This window comes from Staurois parvus, unplaced genomic scaffold (assembly GCF_062004578.1).
Source record: "Staurois parvus isolate SC_StPar_1 unplaced genomic scaffold, SC_StPar_1.0 ptg000166l, whole genome shotgun sequence".
Taxonomy (NCBI): Eukaryota; Metazoa; Chordata; class Amphibia; order Anura; family Ranidae; genus Staurois; species Staurois parvus.
The window spans coordinates 4877932-4893345 of NW_028317962.1; the positions used below are offsets into that span (position 1 = coordinate 4877932).

Genomic DNA, 15414 nt, shown 5'->3' on the forward strand with positions numbered 1-15414 from the left:
TGTATTGTCTCCCTTTATATTGTAAAGCGCTGAGCAAACTGTTGGCGCTATATAAATCCTGTATAATAATAAAAGCGAAACGCTATGTGTGGCAGAACACTATCACTGCACATCAGCCTGAACACACCATCCCCACTGTGAATCATGGTGGTGGCAGCATCATGTTGTGGGGATGCTTCTCTTCAGTAGGGACAGGGAAGCTGGTCAGAGTTGATGGGAAGATGGAGCCGAATATAGAGCAATCTTTAGAAGAAAACCTGTTTGAGTCTGCAAAAGACTTGAGACTGGGGTGGAGGTTCACCTTCCAGCAAGACAACAACCCTAAACATACAGCCAGAGCTACAATGGAATGGTTTAGATCAAAGCATATTCATGTGTTAGAATGTCACAGTCCAGACCTGAATCCAATTGAGAATCTGTGGCAAGACTTGAAAATTGCTGTTCTGGTGATCTCCATCCAATCTGACAGAGTTTGAGCTATGCAAAGAAGAATGAGCAATTTCACTCTCTAGATGTGCAAAGCTGGTAGAGACATCCCCAAAAAGACTTTTTTGTAATCACAGCGAAAGGCGGTTCTACAACGTATTGACTCTGGGGGGCTAAATACAAATACACGCCACACTTTTCAGATATTTGTAAAAAATGTTGAAAACCATTTATCATTTTCCTTCCACTTCATAATTATGTGCCACTTTGTGTTGGTCTATCACATAAAATCCCAATAAAATACGTTTACGTTATTGGTTGTAACATGACAAAATGTGGAAAATTACAAGGGGTATGAATACTTTTTCAATGCACTGTATATGCCTAATCAACAAGGTAGGTGAGTGTTTCCTGGGCATTTGGCACCAGGCCTCCTGCTGCTCAGCATTGTAAGGCTGCCACCTGGTCCTGGTGGTTAGGGCTGAGGCTGGGTTTTGACAAGCCAAAATGTATTTAATCACACAGTTTTTTGTGTTTACAATAAAATCTTTTATTTTGGTTTAAAAGAAAAATCTTTGGGAATTTTTGAACCAGCAATCTGCTACAAGAATAAACCTTGTGCTCAAGACCTCAAATTGTATACTTATTTTGTGGCACAATATTAGAGGAGGTAGTACTGGCACATCTTACAGCAGAGGAGGTACAAATCCATTTTCCACTTACATCTTAATGCTCCTGTGCTAAACATAAATTTAATTCCCAAGTTTGTGATTCCAAAAAAAAAAAAAATTCTAAAAGCAGACTATGTAAAATCATATCCAGGTGTCAGTCTGGAATCATATCTTCGTGTGTGTGTGCATGTTTTTTTTAAGACCTTTAGACCTTTCTAAAACTAATAGCAGCTGCCTCCCTGACATTGGAGAAGTTTTATCCCTGGAAGAAATCCATGTTCTGTGAATACAGAGGGGGAAAGATGTTTTTGTTTTTCTGCGGCTCATCTTAAGCCCTTTGTTACTGAAGGGGCCTCATGGTGTTGTGGAGTAATGCAGTGTTGGCGGGACGGCCAGTACACTGCGTGGTCCGCTGATATGCCTTTGCTCTCTCTACACTGTACTTCCCAACTCTGTTCTTTGTTTATCACAGAATGGGACACTTTTGTACCTTTTATCCGCACTGAACAACAGGATTTAAAGATGGAACTGTTCAGTTTTATTTATTTTTTTATTTTGAGAGCTTTTTTTCTGTCAATTGCTTACTACAATTAAAGAAAAACACTGTTGTATGGATAAGCAGGATATTGTATCAAAGGATCGCTATACTGAATTATAATTAATACCTCCTGTAATGATAATATTCATTGCTATAGTAATCAAATCCTCACATCTGCACTTTAGATAGGTGGATTTGCATGGTGCCAAACATGCAGGCCTGGAGGCTTGTGCTCTACTCAGGGACACCTCTATGGATAACCGTTGACATGTAGCAGAAGTATTCTGCAGCTGTAACTGGGAATCTGGGCTCCTTCAGTCTCATAGGAATTGAACGGCTTCTGGATGCTGAGGAATAGTGGGTGGAGAAGGAATGCAAGTCTGTGATTTGACCCACAAGTCGAAAGTTCATCATACAGTAACCATCAGGCTTTCTGAGCAATTTTGCAGATAGGAAAATGAATACAATGACTGTGTATATGGTCTGCAAGTTTGTTTTTGTTTTTTTTGTTTTTTTTTTTATAAACAAAATGGGGGAGATGTATCTATTTTGTCCAGGTGACCATTGTCATCGAGACAAAGTGATGGGAAGTCCCAACATTTTGCTGTCACTAGAGAAAGAGGTGAGAATACATCTTCTGTTCTGGTGACCTCTGTCTAGATAGGGTGTTCTCCTCACTTTCTAGATATTTTCTTTCATATCTGCAGGATAGCAAGCAAAAATAAATTTCCCTAACAGGACACATATAACAGGAAAAAAAATGACACGATTCATCTCTTCCCTGCTAACCAAAACAAAACATGTTTTACCTATAAATACAGTGTAAAGTCTGATTGTAAGAACTAGCATAATTTCTTTAAAGCTGATCTCCAAAAGAACTTTAAAAAGTTTTTGGATCAAGCTGGTCCAAATAATTTACTTCACTGACAAATGCAGCTGCTGTGAGCGCTATGTAAACTGTGTGTAGCCATATCTAGTATACAGCGCTGTGTTCAGGCAGTGGGATGGGAACTTCCTGCCCTGCTCTTAGAACAAAAAAATCAGAGCACTGCTCAGCCATTCACAGGAACCTTTTGTATCCTATGGCTTGCAAAGCCTTTTCTGTTTGGCTGAAGTCAAGATTGTGACTAGTGGTGCACCAAGCTGAAAATTTTGGTAACGAAATGGAAAATTCAGGATGAACTGAAATGGGCAGTTTTTAAAAGTGTATTATATTTAAGACTCCACATCTCTCCACTACAATGTAAAGCATTAGACCCAAAAAAAATATTGATCTAGTGCTTTTAAAAAAACAAAAAAACAAAAAAAAACCAAAGTACCGGAAGTGACGTAATGACGTCATTCCAGTCTTCCAAGGGCATAGAGATGAGGTCATCTTTCCTCCACTGATCTCTATGCCCAATGCTGGGATCGTTGGATGGGTTCTCAAGTAAGGCTGAGAACCACCAGGCGGCGGGGGCAAGGCTATTTTCGGCACCTGTATTGATGCCTAGTTTCATATTGGCCGAAGGCCAATGGGGGTTTTTTTGACCGATATGTTAAGACCGCTGAAATTTTTGTGTATTCCTAATTATTATTATTATTATTTATCGAGTTTATATAGCGCCAAAGGGTTTGCTCAGCGCTGTACAATAGAGGGGGGGACAATACATGAAACAGTACAGCAACTACAAACAGCACACAAGGGGTAAGAGGGCCCTACTCTTTCGAGCTTACAATCTAGGAGGGAGGGGGTAGAGGTACAGGAGGAAATGGCTGTGGGGGATGAAGTGGTAGGAGGAGGGAAGGGCAGCGGCTGTTAGGTGAGGGTGGGGTAGGCTTTCCTGAAGAGGTGGGTTTTCAGGGAGCGCCTGAAGGTGAGGAGGGAAGGTGACAATCTGATGGATTGGGGTAGTGAGTTCCAGAGGATGGGGGAGGACCTGGAGAAGTCTTGCAGTCGTGCGTGGGAGGAGGAGACCAGGGAGCAAGATAGGAGGTCCTGTGAAGAGCGAAGGGTACGGGTAGGGTGGTACCTGGGAATCAGGTCGGTGAGGTAGTTAGGGGCAATGTTGTGAATGGCCTTATAGGTCAGAGTGAGCAGTTTGAATTTAATGCGTTGGGCAATGGGGAGCCAGTGGAGGGAGAGGCAGAGGGGGGTGGCAGAGGTGGAGTGGCTGGTGAGGTGGATGAGTCTGGCCGCTGAGTTCAGGATGGTCTGAAGCGGGGAGAGTTTGCACTGGGGTAGGCCGGTGAGGAGGGAGTTGCAGTAGTCAAGGCGTGAGATAATCAGGGAGTGTACGAGTAGTTTAGTGGTGTCTGGGGTAAGGAAGGAGCGTATCTTGGCGATTGTTCCGGAGGTGGAGCCTGCATGTGTTTGTAAGTGATTTGACATGAGGGTGAAAGGAAAGGTTTGAGTCCAGAATGACGCTAAGGACCTTGGCTTGCTGGGCGGGATTGATGGTGGTGTTGGTAGTGATGGAAAGGATGGGGGGCGCGGGAAGGGGGAAAGACGAGTAGCTCGGTTTTGGAGAGGTTGAGCTTGAGGAAATGGAGCGACATCCAGTCAGAGATGTCGTTTAGGAGGTGAGTGATGCGGGCGGAGAATGTGGGGGTGAGGTGAGGGGTGGATAGGTAGATTTGAGTATCATCAGCGTAGAGGTGGTAATTGAAGCCGTGGGAGTGTATGAGTTTGCCAAGGGAGGAGGTGTAGAGGGAGAAGAGAAGGGGTCCAAGGACAGAGCCCTGGGGGACCCCAACAGAGAGGGGGAGGGAAGGGGAGGTGGCACCGTTGTAGGAAACGCTGAAGGAGCGTTGGGATAGAAAGGACGAGAAACGAGAGAGAGCGGTGTCTCTGATGCCAAGGGAGAGTAGTATATTGAGGAGAGGGTGGTCGACTGTGTCAAAGGCCGCGGAGAGGTCTAGGAGAAGGAGGACAGAGCAGTCGCCTTTGGCTTTGGCGGTTAGTAGATCGTTGGTAATTTTGAGGAGGGCAGTTTCGGTGGAGTTTAGGGGACGGAAGCCGGACTGTAGTGGGTCAAGGAGGTTGCTGTCAGTTAGGTGGGCGCTTAGGCGATCGTAGATCAAGCGCGCAAGGAGCTTGGAAGTGAGTGGCAGTAGGGAAATTGGTCTGAGGTTGTTGAGGTCAGTGGGGTCCAGGGAGGGCTTTTTGAGTATGGGGGTGATGTGCGCATGTTTTAGGGGGGAGGAGAAGACGCCAGTAGAGAGGGAGAGATTGAAGATGTGGGTAAGGGAGCGGATGAGGGAAGAGGGGGGTGACCGGAGGAGTTGAGAGGGGATAGGGTCCAGGGGGCAGGTAGTGAGGCGGGCTTCTGAGAAGACTCTGGTGACTTCCTCAGTGGTAGTAGGGCTGAAGGAATGCAGTGATGGGGGGGTTATGGTAGGCAGGGCCTTGGGTGTGGTGGGGGGCAGTGCCGTTGCGAGGTCAGAGGAGGGGAGAGATGAGGGGGTGATGGAAGGGGGGAGGCTAGATTGCAAGTTGACTATGTCCTTGCGGATTGCGTCAATCTTGTTGTGGAGATGAGTGGCAATTGTGACATTATCTGTCTCACCCAATCAGAGGAGGTTTTGTATTCTTTCATAGAATATAGAGCCACCTGTTAAATCGTGCAACTTCCCTTCCAAGTCTGATAGCAGTGCCACTTGGGGGTGCGACTTGATAGACATTTGTGCAACTTCATGCATGAATGTCTATTCAAGTCGCACCCCAAATCAACAAAAGTAGTGCAGAAACTACTTTACTAATTGGTGTGACTCCAAAGTCATAGTCATACTGATTATACAATGGTTGTATTGCCGATCATTGCATGCAATTCTTTTTCATGTGCAATTCTTTTTCATTGGTGCCGAAGAAGAGGAAAGACCCATAAAACCACTGGACCGGCTAGAAGACTGCAGGAAAGGAGTATGTATGGGATATTTTTATTGAAATTTTTTGGTATTTAAAAAGTGTGGGTATTTGTCTTTTTGTATTGTAGTATATTTTTTCAATAGTTTTTTTTTTTTTTTTTTTTTCCAGGGAAAAAATGTGTAGTATATGCCTTCAATTTCACCCAGGTCCAGCTCCAAACATAATCTCCTGTTTGTCCAGATTACTGACATTCTGTGTTTTTTATTACAAAATAAGCTTGCACATTTCACATTGCAAAGTATACTTATATTTTATGGACTTTGGCACATTATAGAAGGGCTCTTCATTATAAAAACTGTGTGAAAAAAAGGTATTTCTTTTTTTAAATTATTTGGAGAACTGCATATTTCAGGGAAAACTGGTCATGACAAACACTGACCTCCTCCTGAAAGTGTCTGGAAGTCACAGACGTCAATACTTTAGGTAATTGACTGGAGCAGGCATGCAGCAAGTGAAGTCAATGAAAATCCATGTCATATTTTTTTTTTTTCTTTACAGCTACAAATGTATCCATCAAAGTCTGGAGGACAATAACCGCTGCCCGAAGTGTAACTATGTGGTTGACAACATTGACCACCTTTACCCCAACTTTTTAGGTGAGTACTTTACTTTAAAAGTGAGCAATCTAAGTACCTGGTTTCAGCTTGGTATCAACCTCCTGCAGTCCCTTTACAGCAGAGCTTAGATGGGGGTTGGGTGAAGTAGCGCAAGGAGCCAATCAGTTGTGCTACAGTGTACAAAGCATGCTTGCTAATAGAAGGAGAGAGAAGAATGAAAGAGTGATGAGCTCATTAGACTGACACTTCTTTCCCTGTCTAGTTATAGGGTGGGGAGATAAGCTGTAAGTGTTACTGAACTGTAGCTTAGAAAAAAAATCAGGTTGTCTTCACTGTCAGGTGTGGACGAGCTATGTAAATCTCAGAACTTGAAGGAAGGAAATACAAATCATTTGTAAAATAACCACTACATTTATTTATGTATTTAGTTGTTTGCTTGACGTTCCGCTTTTTCTTTTTTTTATCGTACATCATGGGGCGCAGAGCAGGCTATTCATGACTATGTGGATTATATGCCACATTATAGGTGATTGGAACCTGGCCAACCAATCGGAGAGAAAGCCCTCCCCTATTTAACCCCCTCCTACACAGGAAGTACTTCAGTTTTTTCACCAGTGTCTAAGGTGGATGGTCACTGAAAGTGTTGCTTGTGCTCCAAGGAGCATACCTAAGGTCTGGATGGGTTCCTGGGGAATCGTGGACTGCAATCAGATCTATTCGGAAAGCTGCATAGCCAAAATGGCTGCTTAGCTGGATAAAGAGAAGCGTCCTCAGGGTTTTGCCTGTAATGCTGCTTTACAGCACTGGGCCCTGCGTAATGGAATCCTGTGCAGTGGAAACTGACCAAGGCGTTTTCCGGTAGGCTGCTGTACAGGTCCGAGGCAGTGGCCCCATTTAATAGGGGACTGAGTCCTTTAGGGTCTGTATGACACAGCCTGCTGTGATGGGTGAAGATTGGTACCTGATGGAAGTCAGGACCTGGGGCAGGACTGGTAAGCTGCCTCTGTATTTTACCTAAAATCAGTTTGTGGTTTTGGAGGGAAAAGTTATATACTCTGTTGTAATAGGCCATGATACCACTAGGGGGAGTGCTCACTGTGAACCTGCTGGTTTTTTTTTTTTTTTTTTTTTGCTTGTGTTGTTTTGAGGCCACTAAAAGGAGCAGAGTGCCAGAAAGTGCGGCTGGCTGCACGGGGCGTGCACATGATGGGGGTTCACTCGCAGGCTGGGCTGCTGCTGGACTCTGTGGCTGGGACACAGAGCAGGCTATTTGGTGGGGGGGATGTGAGTTGGTGGGGACAGTAGGCCAGTCAAAAGGATCACACGTGCATGCGCAGTAAAGGCCAGAAATGGAAGTCGGTCATGTTTATTTATTCGGCATCCTGGACACTCGTGGGCTGGGCTGCGGCTGGACGCTGTGGCAGGGACACAGAGCAGGCTATCCGGTGGGGGGATTTGAGCACTCCCCTTGGTGGGTGCAGTAGACCAGTCAGTCAGAAAGCTGCCTTTAGGGCAGCTGTGGGAGTGTTTATTTTCCACACTACTTGCATATCTGTATTGGTTCCTGTGTTGCTGTTTTTGGTACACAGGGTAGAAGCGCTGAGTGAATGAATGTCTTCCAGAAAGTGGAGTGGGGGAGGCATGGCAGGAAGGGCCACTAATGCATTGCCTTCATGTCCTGAGGAGGCTAGTTGAAGTGCTGCTGTGATATCCTCTCCTGAACGGCCAGAGGCAACTGGACAATCTGAGCCACTGCGGTTGTCTATCATTGTGGCTACTACTGGTGCTTCTGCCCCAGGGTATGTAACCAAGGACGATCTTGCTTCATCCTTAGCAGGATTGGAGGATAAGATTGCAGCGATGATTGCCTCTGTTTCACAAGGGGCTAAGTAGCAGGAGAGGTCCCCTTCACTAGAGCTACCAATTCTGGAGGAATGGGTGGAACCCAATGATGAGGAACTGGAGGAAGGTCAGACACTAGAATCTCTATCGGAAGGGTCACAGCCTGAAGAAAAGCAGGCAATTTCTGCATCTCAATCTCAGAGGTTATTGATGCAAGACCTCACTGATCAGGTACGTTTGGGTTTCATGCTACCTCCAGTAGAAACCTCAGATTACTTCTTCCTCTCTGGGCTCTTTGAAACCTCCACAGAATGTTCAGGCATTTCCAGTACATCCCCTCCTGGAACAGATTATGTATGCTGATTGGGATCACCCAGGCAGGGTTTTTGTTCCACCAAAAAAATTTACATTTTTGTATCCCATGGAAGAAAAGTTTAAAAAAATGGGGTATGCCTGTAATGGATACGGCTGTTTCATCCCTGAATAAGTCTTTTAACATGTCTTGTGGATAATGTCCAGGTCTTCAAGGATCCAGCAGATAAGCTTGAATCTCTACTTAAGGCGTTTTTCTCCTTGGCAGGTTCTGCTACACAGCCTGCAGTGGCAGCTATTGGGTCAAGTGATTGCTTGGAAGGGCTTCAGGGCAGGGGGATTATTTGGGTGATGTTCCACGTGCTTTTTTTTTTTTTTTTTTTGTGGTTGATGCTCTTCTCGCTTACCCTCGTATTAGTACACATGCGCAGGGTTTTGTGGCTGAAGAGTTGGTCGGCAGAACTGCCGTGCAAAAAATTATTAGCAGGTGTTTTTTCCTTTCGGCACAGGTGAAGAGATCAGATGCTCTGTTCGTGCCGCTAGAGGGGCCTAGTAAGGGCAGGCGGCATCCAAGGTGACTATTTCACATTGGATCTGCCAATTGATCATTCAAGCCTATGGTTTGAAAGGTAAGGTCACACCCTTTTGGGTAAAGGCACACTCTACCAGGAGTGTGGGGGCATCTTGGGAAATCCGCCATCAGGCATCAATGGCTCAAGCTTGCAAGGCCGCTGCATGGTCTTTGGTTCACACATTCACAAAGTTCTACTAGGTGGATGTCAGAGCCGCAGAGGATTTTGCCTTTGGCCGCAGTGTTTTACAGACGGCTGAGCAGATCCTGAGGGATTGACAGTGGCTATCATGGTGTCACCCTCCCCTCAAATTTCGCTCTGTTTATCGCTGGCTTTAGCTGCATTGAATAGATGAGGAGGTGATGGATCTTTTGTAGCAGTCTACTGATTTGTCTGTACAATGGATTGACTATCACTTTAGAACCTTGGTTCTTTTCAATTATTTTAAAGGAGAAGTTTACCTTTCGCTAAAAAATAATAATAAATGCTCATTTTTTTGCAAGTAAACAAATGTGCATTTATAATTTTTTTTTCTTGCAGGAGCCTGTAAACTATTGCACCAGCAATCAGCAGATCCCTGGGGCCAGGCAGGTCTCCCGCAGACCTGTCAGTATATATGCTTGCCTGTACAGGATGTATGGGCAAGTAGATATACTGACAGGAAGAATCAATTAACTACCACAATGCTCCACAGATATAGAAATGTGTTGCTGCTATCTTTCAACAAAATGGCTATTATGTTTTTGGAGACTATTTTGTGTAAATTGGCTGGGGGATAAATTGCATGTAATTCTTGCCATCTGGACAGTTTATAACTTTCTCCACTTTTGATGAGCTGAAGGATACATATAGAACTATCTCTTTTTGGTCCTCTGAAATCTGCTCATGTTTGTTTCCTATATACTGATAAAAATGTAGGCTAGGATAGAGATTTAGCTCTGTAAGAGAGCTTAAAGCGGAGTTCCACCTAAAAGGAAAAAAAAACAAACAAAGTCAGCAGCTACTATAGCTCCTGACTTTTAAAATACAGACACTTACCTGTCCCTTGGTCCAGCAGTGTCCTCACCACCACTGGTGTCATCGGCGGTCTTCTTTCCCTGGCCCCGGGGCATCTTCAGTGTGGGCACCCAGCTGTGACAGCTTGCAGCTTCAAGAAGCTCTGCGCTTTGTGAATGGCACCGTAGTCTTCTGGGACTTGTCACGTGTCCCGGAAGACACGTCCCGGAAGGGGGGGGGGGGTGGACAACTGCTTTTGATCGCCTATGTGATCGCAGCGGAAGTGGGAGAGCGGGTACTTGTCAAATTCGGGTACCCGCTCCCCAAAGGTGCCAATCCTTAATGCGGAGTAGGGGACACAGGTTTATTATTATTATTATTATTATACGGTATTTATAAAGCGCCAATAGTTCGTTCAGCGCTGTACATTACAAAGGGGGACAGAACATGTGACAGAACAATACCAATACAATGCAAAACATGAGGGGATCGAGGGCCCTGCTCTTTCGAGCTTACAATCTAGGAGATGAGCCTCCAGGTTTAAAGCAGAACTTCCCCTTTTGGGTGGAGCTCCGCTTTATGGCCTCATGCAGATAGGACATTCTAAAAACGCTTCTCTTGGCAGTAGCATTTTGGCAAAAAAAGTGTCTAATGCATTTAGGCATGTTAACAAGCGCCAGAATAATTTATTCTGGCCATTGAAATTAATGCTAAACGTGCCTAGCATTATCACGCGTTTAGGCACATTTAGACGTGTTTACAAGCGCCAAGTGTTTTTTCTGCCAAAACGCTGCTTCTCCTGGGTGCCCTGTCCTTGGGATTTGCTTTCTGCTGGTAAATGCTACTGCTACTAAAAGCTTCTAAAAGTCTGTGTGCATGGACACAGAAGATAACATGGAAGGCCATTTGGAAGCCATAACAAAAGCCGCCTGACACCCCTAAAAGTGGCTGCAAAAACACCCTGTGTGCATGAGGCCTTATAGAACTGGGATGCACACTTGGATGGAGGCTTATGAGAGGACAAAATTAATTCCAGTGGGTTCAACTCTTTCAATGTACATATCTGTTTCGGTAGTGATTGAATGAATTAAGAGAACAGAGTGCAACTCAATTTATCCTTGATAGTCGTTGAAACAGGGTTTTTCCAGTTTCCATTAATTCTATCATGAAGTTAAAAAAACCTGTGTGCAGCTGTGCCCCCAGCCCCCTCAATACTTATCTGAGCCCCATCGAGATCTAATTTGTCAAGTGTCTCTGCCTCTTCATTGTCTGAGACAGCAAGCGAGAGCCATTGGCTCCTGCTGCTGTCAATCACAGCCAGTCAGCCAATGAGGAAGGATGGGGCCAAGCCACGGCTCCGACACACAGAGCAGCGGCTTGGAAACACACCTGCTCTGGTGCCCCCAAAGCAAGCTTCTTGCTATGGGGGCACCCAACAGAAAGGAGAAGCCAGGAGTGCCGGAAAGGGACCCGAGAAGAGGAGGATACCGTCTGCTCTGTGCAAAACCATTGCACACAGGAGGTAAGTATAGACATGTTTATTTCCCCACCAAAAAAAATTAACCTTTAATATTACTTTAATTTTGACTGAGCTCCGCTTTAAAAATTACCTTTTTCTTTTCAATCTGTAGCCAATGTAATTTTCTGTAAAATGCAATGTGGCTAACTTGAGGCACTCTGGAAAATGTACTACCTGTGTACATTGTGTACAAACAAGAGGGGAGCAGACTTTCTATCTAGGGACAGTAAGTTTTTAGAACGTTTGATTTATGTTAATTTTATAGTTCCAAATAGTCCCAGAAGATCAGAAGGATAACATTGGGTTAGCAAGGGATGCCTTGGTATGTAGAATTTATACCACCATCTTAACCAAAAAGTTTAAACAAAGCTCTGAGTTTTATGGCTGTCTGTGCTAATTGCTCCTTACCATATATCCTGTCTCTTGTAATTGTTTTTAGTAGAGCTAGGAAATGTATCCCTCAAATGGAGGGGCAATGCCTGCAGTCCAGGTGAATTTTAGTGAATCTTATAAATGCTTACCTGTTTCAGTGATCTATCCTCTCCTTCAGGGTTATAAGTCATTGGCGAGGAAAAAATAGAACTATGGAGTCTAGTAAGTTAAGCTGCTTTCACACTGATCAGTTTTTCTTCAGTTCAGTTGCAAAAAGCAGAAGAAAAATGAAACCATTTAAATGCGGGTTTACACATATTTCGACAAAAACACTGCTGTTCCTAAATGCGCTGGCAAGGTTTTTTTTTTCTTTTCTTTTCTTTCTGCCTCTAAACACTTGTGTGCATGGACACATAAGCCAACATGCAGGGATGTTTAGAGGCTCAAAAAATCCCCTGCCAGATTCCCCTAAACAGAAGCTTTAAAACATCCAGTGTGCACAAGGCCTTAAAAATCTTAGCTGGAGTTTAGCTTCAGTTTGTTAGTGCATCTAAATCTGCTAGTACATCTAACACTACCTTCCCTCTAATAATGCTGCTGTCCAAAGATGTTTCTCTTGCTCTTTCATACAGAATGTAGACACCCTAAAACAGGAGGTGTATTACTGCCCAGGTCATCAGGTGAAAATAGATGGTGTAAAGCCTTAAAAAAAATTATAGATAAAACTAAACCAGTCACCACATCTAATATTACAATCTTGGATTTGGGTTTAAAATATAACTAAAGGCAAAACTTTTTTTATTTTAGTTCTGGATAGAGTGGAGACGGATTAGAACCCCATTCAGTTTCTATTGCTGTCTGTGCTGACATTTAAAGAGATTCACCCTCCCTATTGTTCCTGTTTACCATTTTCATTGAAAGTGAACGTAAAAGAAAATCCTAAATTTTGGGTTGTTCTACAGTAATAGAGGGAAAATCTTCCAGTTTGGACTCTAGTTCTGGTGACCTAAGGGATTCCCTTAAATTGCAGGTATTTCCTCTCACTTCCTGTTTGGCTATGGGACAGGAAGTGAAGGGATATTTCCGACATGGCTAAATAATCCAACATGGGTTATAACCCTCCCGTGCTCTATCCAAAAAAAAAAAAGTTTTGCTCATGGTTCTCCTTTAATTCTGCTTTAAGACGTATTTTGATTTCTGTATACCCTTTATACTGAAATTTTGTGTTTTAAAACAGCCATACATAAAACCACTCTCCTTTAGGTATTTGCATATGAAAGTTTTTTTTTTAATGTCTTTGTTATTTTGTAAGTTCCTGGTGTATATAACTTGCAGTAAGTTACCTGATATTTGCTTTTTTTTGCTTTTTTTCAGTAAATGAACTAATTCTGAAACAAAAGCAGAGGTTTGATGACAAACGCCTAAAGCTGGACCCATCGGTGAGCTCTTCTATTTAAGACAGCTCTGTGCAAATTAGTAATTTGTAATTACAAAAAGCAGTCATGTGGTTATGGCTTGTTTGATATGAATATCCAGGGGTAATAGAACCCTTCAGCTGTCCTTACTTCACTCTAGCAAGTGTTACTTTGTAGTGGAAAGAGTATTTAACAGACCTGTGTGAGACAAGCTGTATTCTATTATCTCGTTGATTTGTTACATCCTCTCCACAATCATACTGTGGACGAGGATTTTATTTATAAATGTCCTCCATTTCTGAGAAAATCCTTGCAAGAGTTTGGTTTCCACAGGTGTGCAGCATCTGTTAGTGGTAATTTCACCTAAAATACTTGATAGTTGGTCAGATACTCAAGTCCTTTTTTAAAATGTACTATGCACTCAGTTGGGCAGTTCATATCTATGATGGGTATGAAAAATGCTGTTTTGGCTTCAGGTATTCAGATTGAGACCTATGCAGATCAAAGTGTGTAGTGTGTCACGAAGGGGAATTTTAGAATTAATTTCTGTAAAGGAACAATTAAAAAGCTGTTTTATAGTGACTGTCATCTATTTAAAGAATATAACTGAACAAAAACAGTTGGGATGGTTTTTTTACCATGCAAATTAGCAACACAGTTCTCAATCAGGTTGCGTCTTCTCAGCAAAGACTCTGAGAGCCGTGATTGGTCACAGCTTGTCACATGGTACAAGGCTGTTGTGAATAGCCTTGTACCATGTGACCTCTGTGATCATTCACAGGTTTCATAAGTAGTAAGCAATGATGTCAGGAAGTGACATCTTGCTTACTACTATTCATGTGATCACTGATTGGCCAATCGGTGATCATGTGATCGGGACCTCGCACAGAGGTCCCGTACAGCGATCTGTGTTCTGCTGTGTCCTTCGGACACAGCGGGCACTGGATCGCGGTGCGGCACGCTCCCAGGGCACAGGCAGGGAATGCGGGAGGTCGTTTATAAACGGCCACCCACTCCTGCACTGTTCCCGTCCGGCCGTTTATGTACATGGCCCGGAAGGGAAGTGGTTAAAGTAAATTTGCCACAAGCCAAGTAACTTAATCCAAACATGTAATGAAAATAAAAGCTGAAATAGAGGTGACATTCAGTAAAAATGCACAATAAATCAACTGGTAAATAAAGATATATAGGCAGCTGAATATTTACTGTGACGGAAGCGTAGGCAGGACAGAACACACACGGAGGATGATAAATACACAAAGCTTTATTGTAATATGGAAGGCACTCAATCAGGGTAGGAAAGTAGCGTCCGGGTACCCAAAAAAGGGGGAAGAGAGGGGAGGAGCCCAAAACAATTGTAATCTGGCCCACGATAGGGCAATTTGGGTAGCGATGGCCCGAGCAAGTATTAATCCAAGCAGGCAGCTCCAGCAAAGGTAATAGGGAGGTTCAATGGGGCAATGCAGGCATAAAAGGTATGAGTGTTCAACGGAGCAGTCCAGAAAAATAGGGGCATTCAATGGGGCCAGTCCAGGTAAAAGGGAGAATCACGGACATCCAGGCAGGGAAAATAGGGAGATCCAAGGGGGGTAGTTCAGACAGTAGGATATGGGCACTCATGGTTTAGGCAGGAGTAACCTCTGGCACACAGCGGGTAGCAGGCAGGAGTACCCTCGGCACACAGCAGATAGCAGGCAGGAGTACCCTCAGCACACGGCAGATAGCAGGCAGGAGTAACCTCGGGCACACGGCAGATAGCAGCAGGCAGGAGTAACCTCGGGCACACGGCAGATAGCAGCAGGCAGGAGTAACCTCGGGCACACGGCAGATAGCAGCAGGCAGGAGTATCCTCGGGCACACGGCAGATAGCAGCAGGCAGGAGTAACCTCGGGCACACGGCAGATAGCAGCAGGCAGGAGTATCCTCGGGCACACGCCAGATAGCAGCAGGCAGGAGTATCCTCGGGCACACGCCAGATAGCAGCAGGCAGGAGTATCCTCGGGCACACGCCAGATAGCAGCAGGCAGGAGTATCCTCGGGCACACGCCAGATAGCAGCAGGCAGGAGTATCCTCGGGCACACGCCAGATAGCAGCAGGCAGGAGTTTCCTCGGGCACACGCCAGATGGCAGGAGTATCCTCGGGCACACGCCAGATAGCAGCAGGCAGGAGTATCCTCGGGCACACGGCAGATAGCAGCAGGCAGGAGTAACCTCGGGCACACGGCAGATAGCAGCAGGCAGGAGTATCCTCGGGCACACGGCAGCTAGCAGCAGGCAGGAGTATCC

The 15414-nt window shown here is 44.6% G+C and overlaps 1 protein-coding gene across 1 annotated transcript in view; it reads left to right on the forward strand.

Annotated features, from left to right (window-relative positions):
• COP1 (COP1 E3 ubiquitin ligase) overlaps positions 1 to 15414 on the forward strand; it is a 266316-nt gene that overhangs the window by 35286 nt on the left and 215616 nt on the right. The window contains exons 3-4 of the mRNA XM_089676332.1: positions 6041 to 6138; positions 13087 to 13151. Coding sequence (XP_089532458.1) covers positions 6041 to 6138; positions 13087 to 13151 — 163 coding nt within the window. The remainder of the gene's footprint in view (positions 1 to 6040; positions 6139 to 13086; positions 13152 to 15414) is intronic.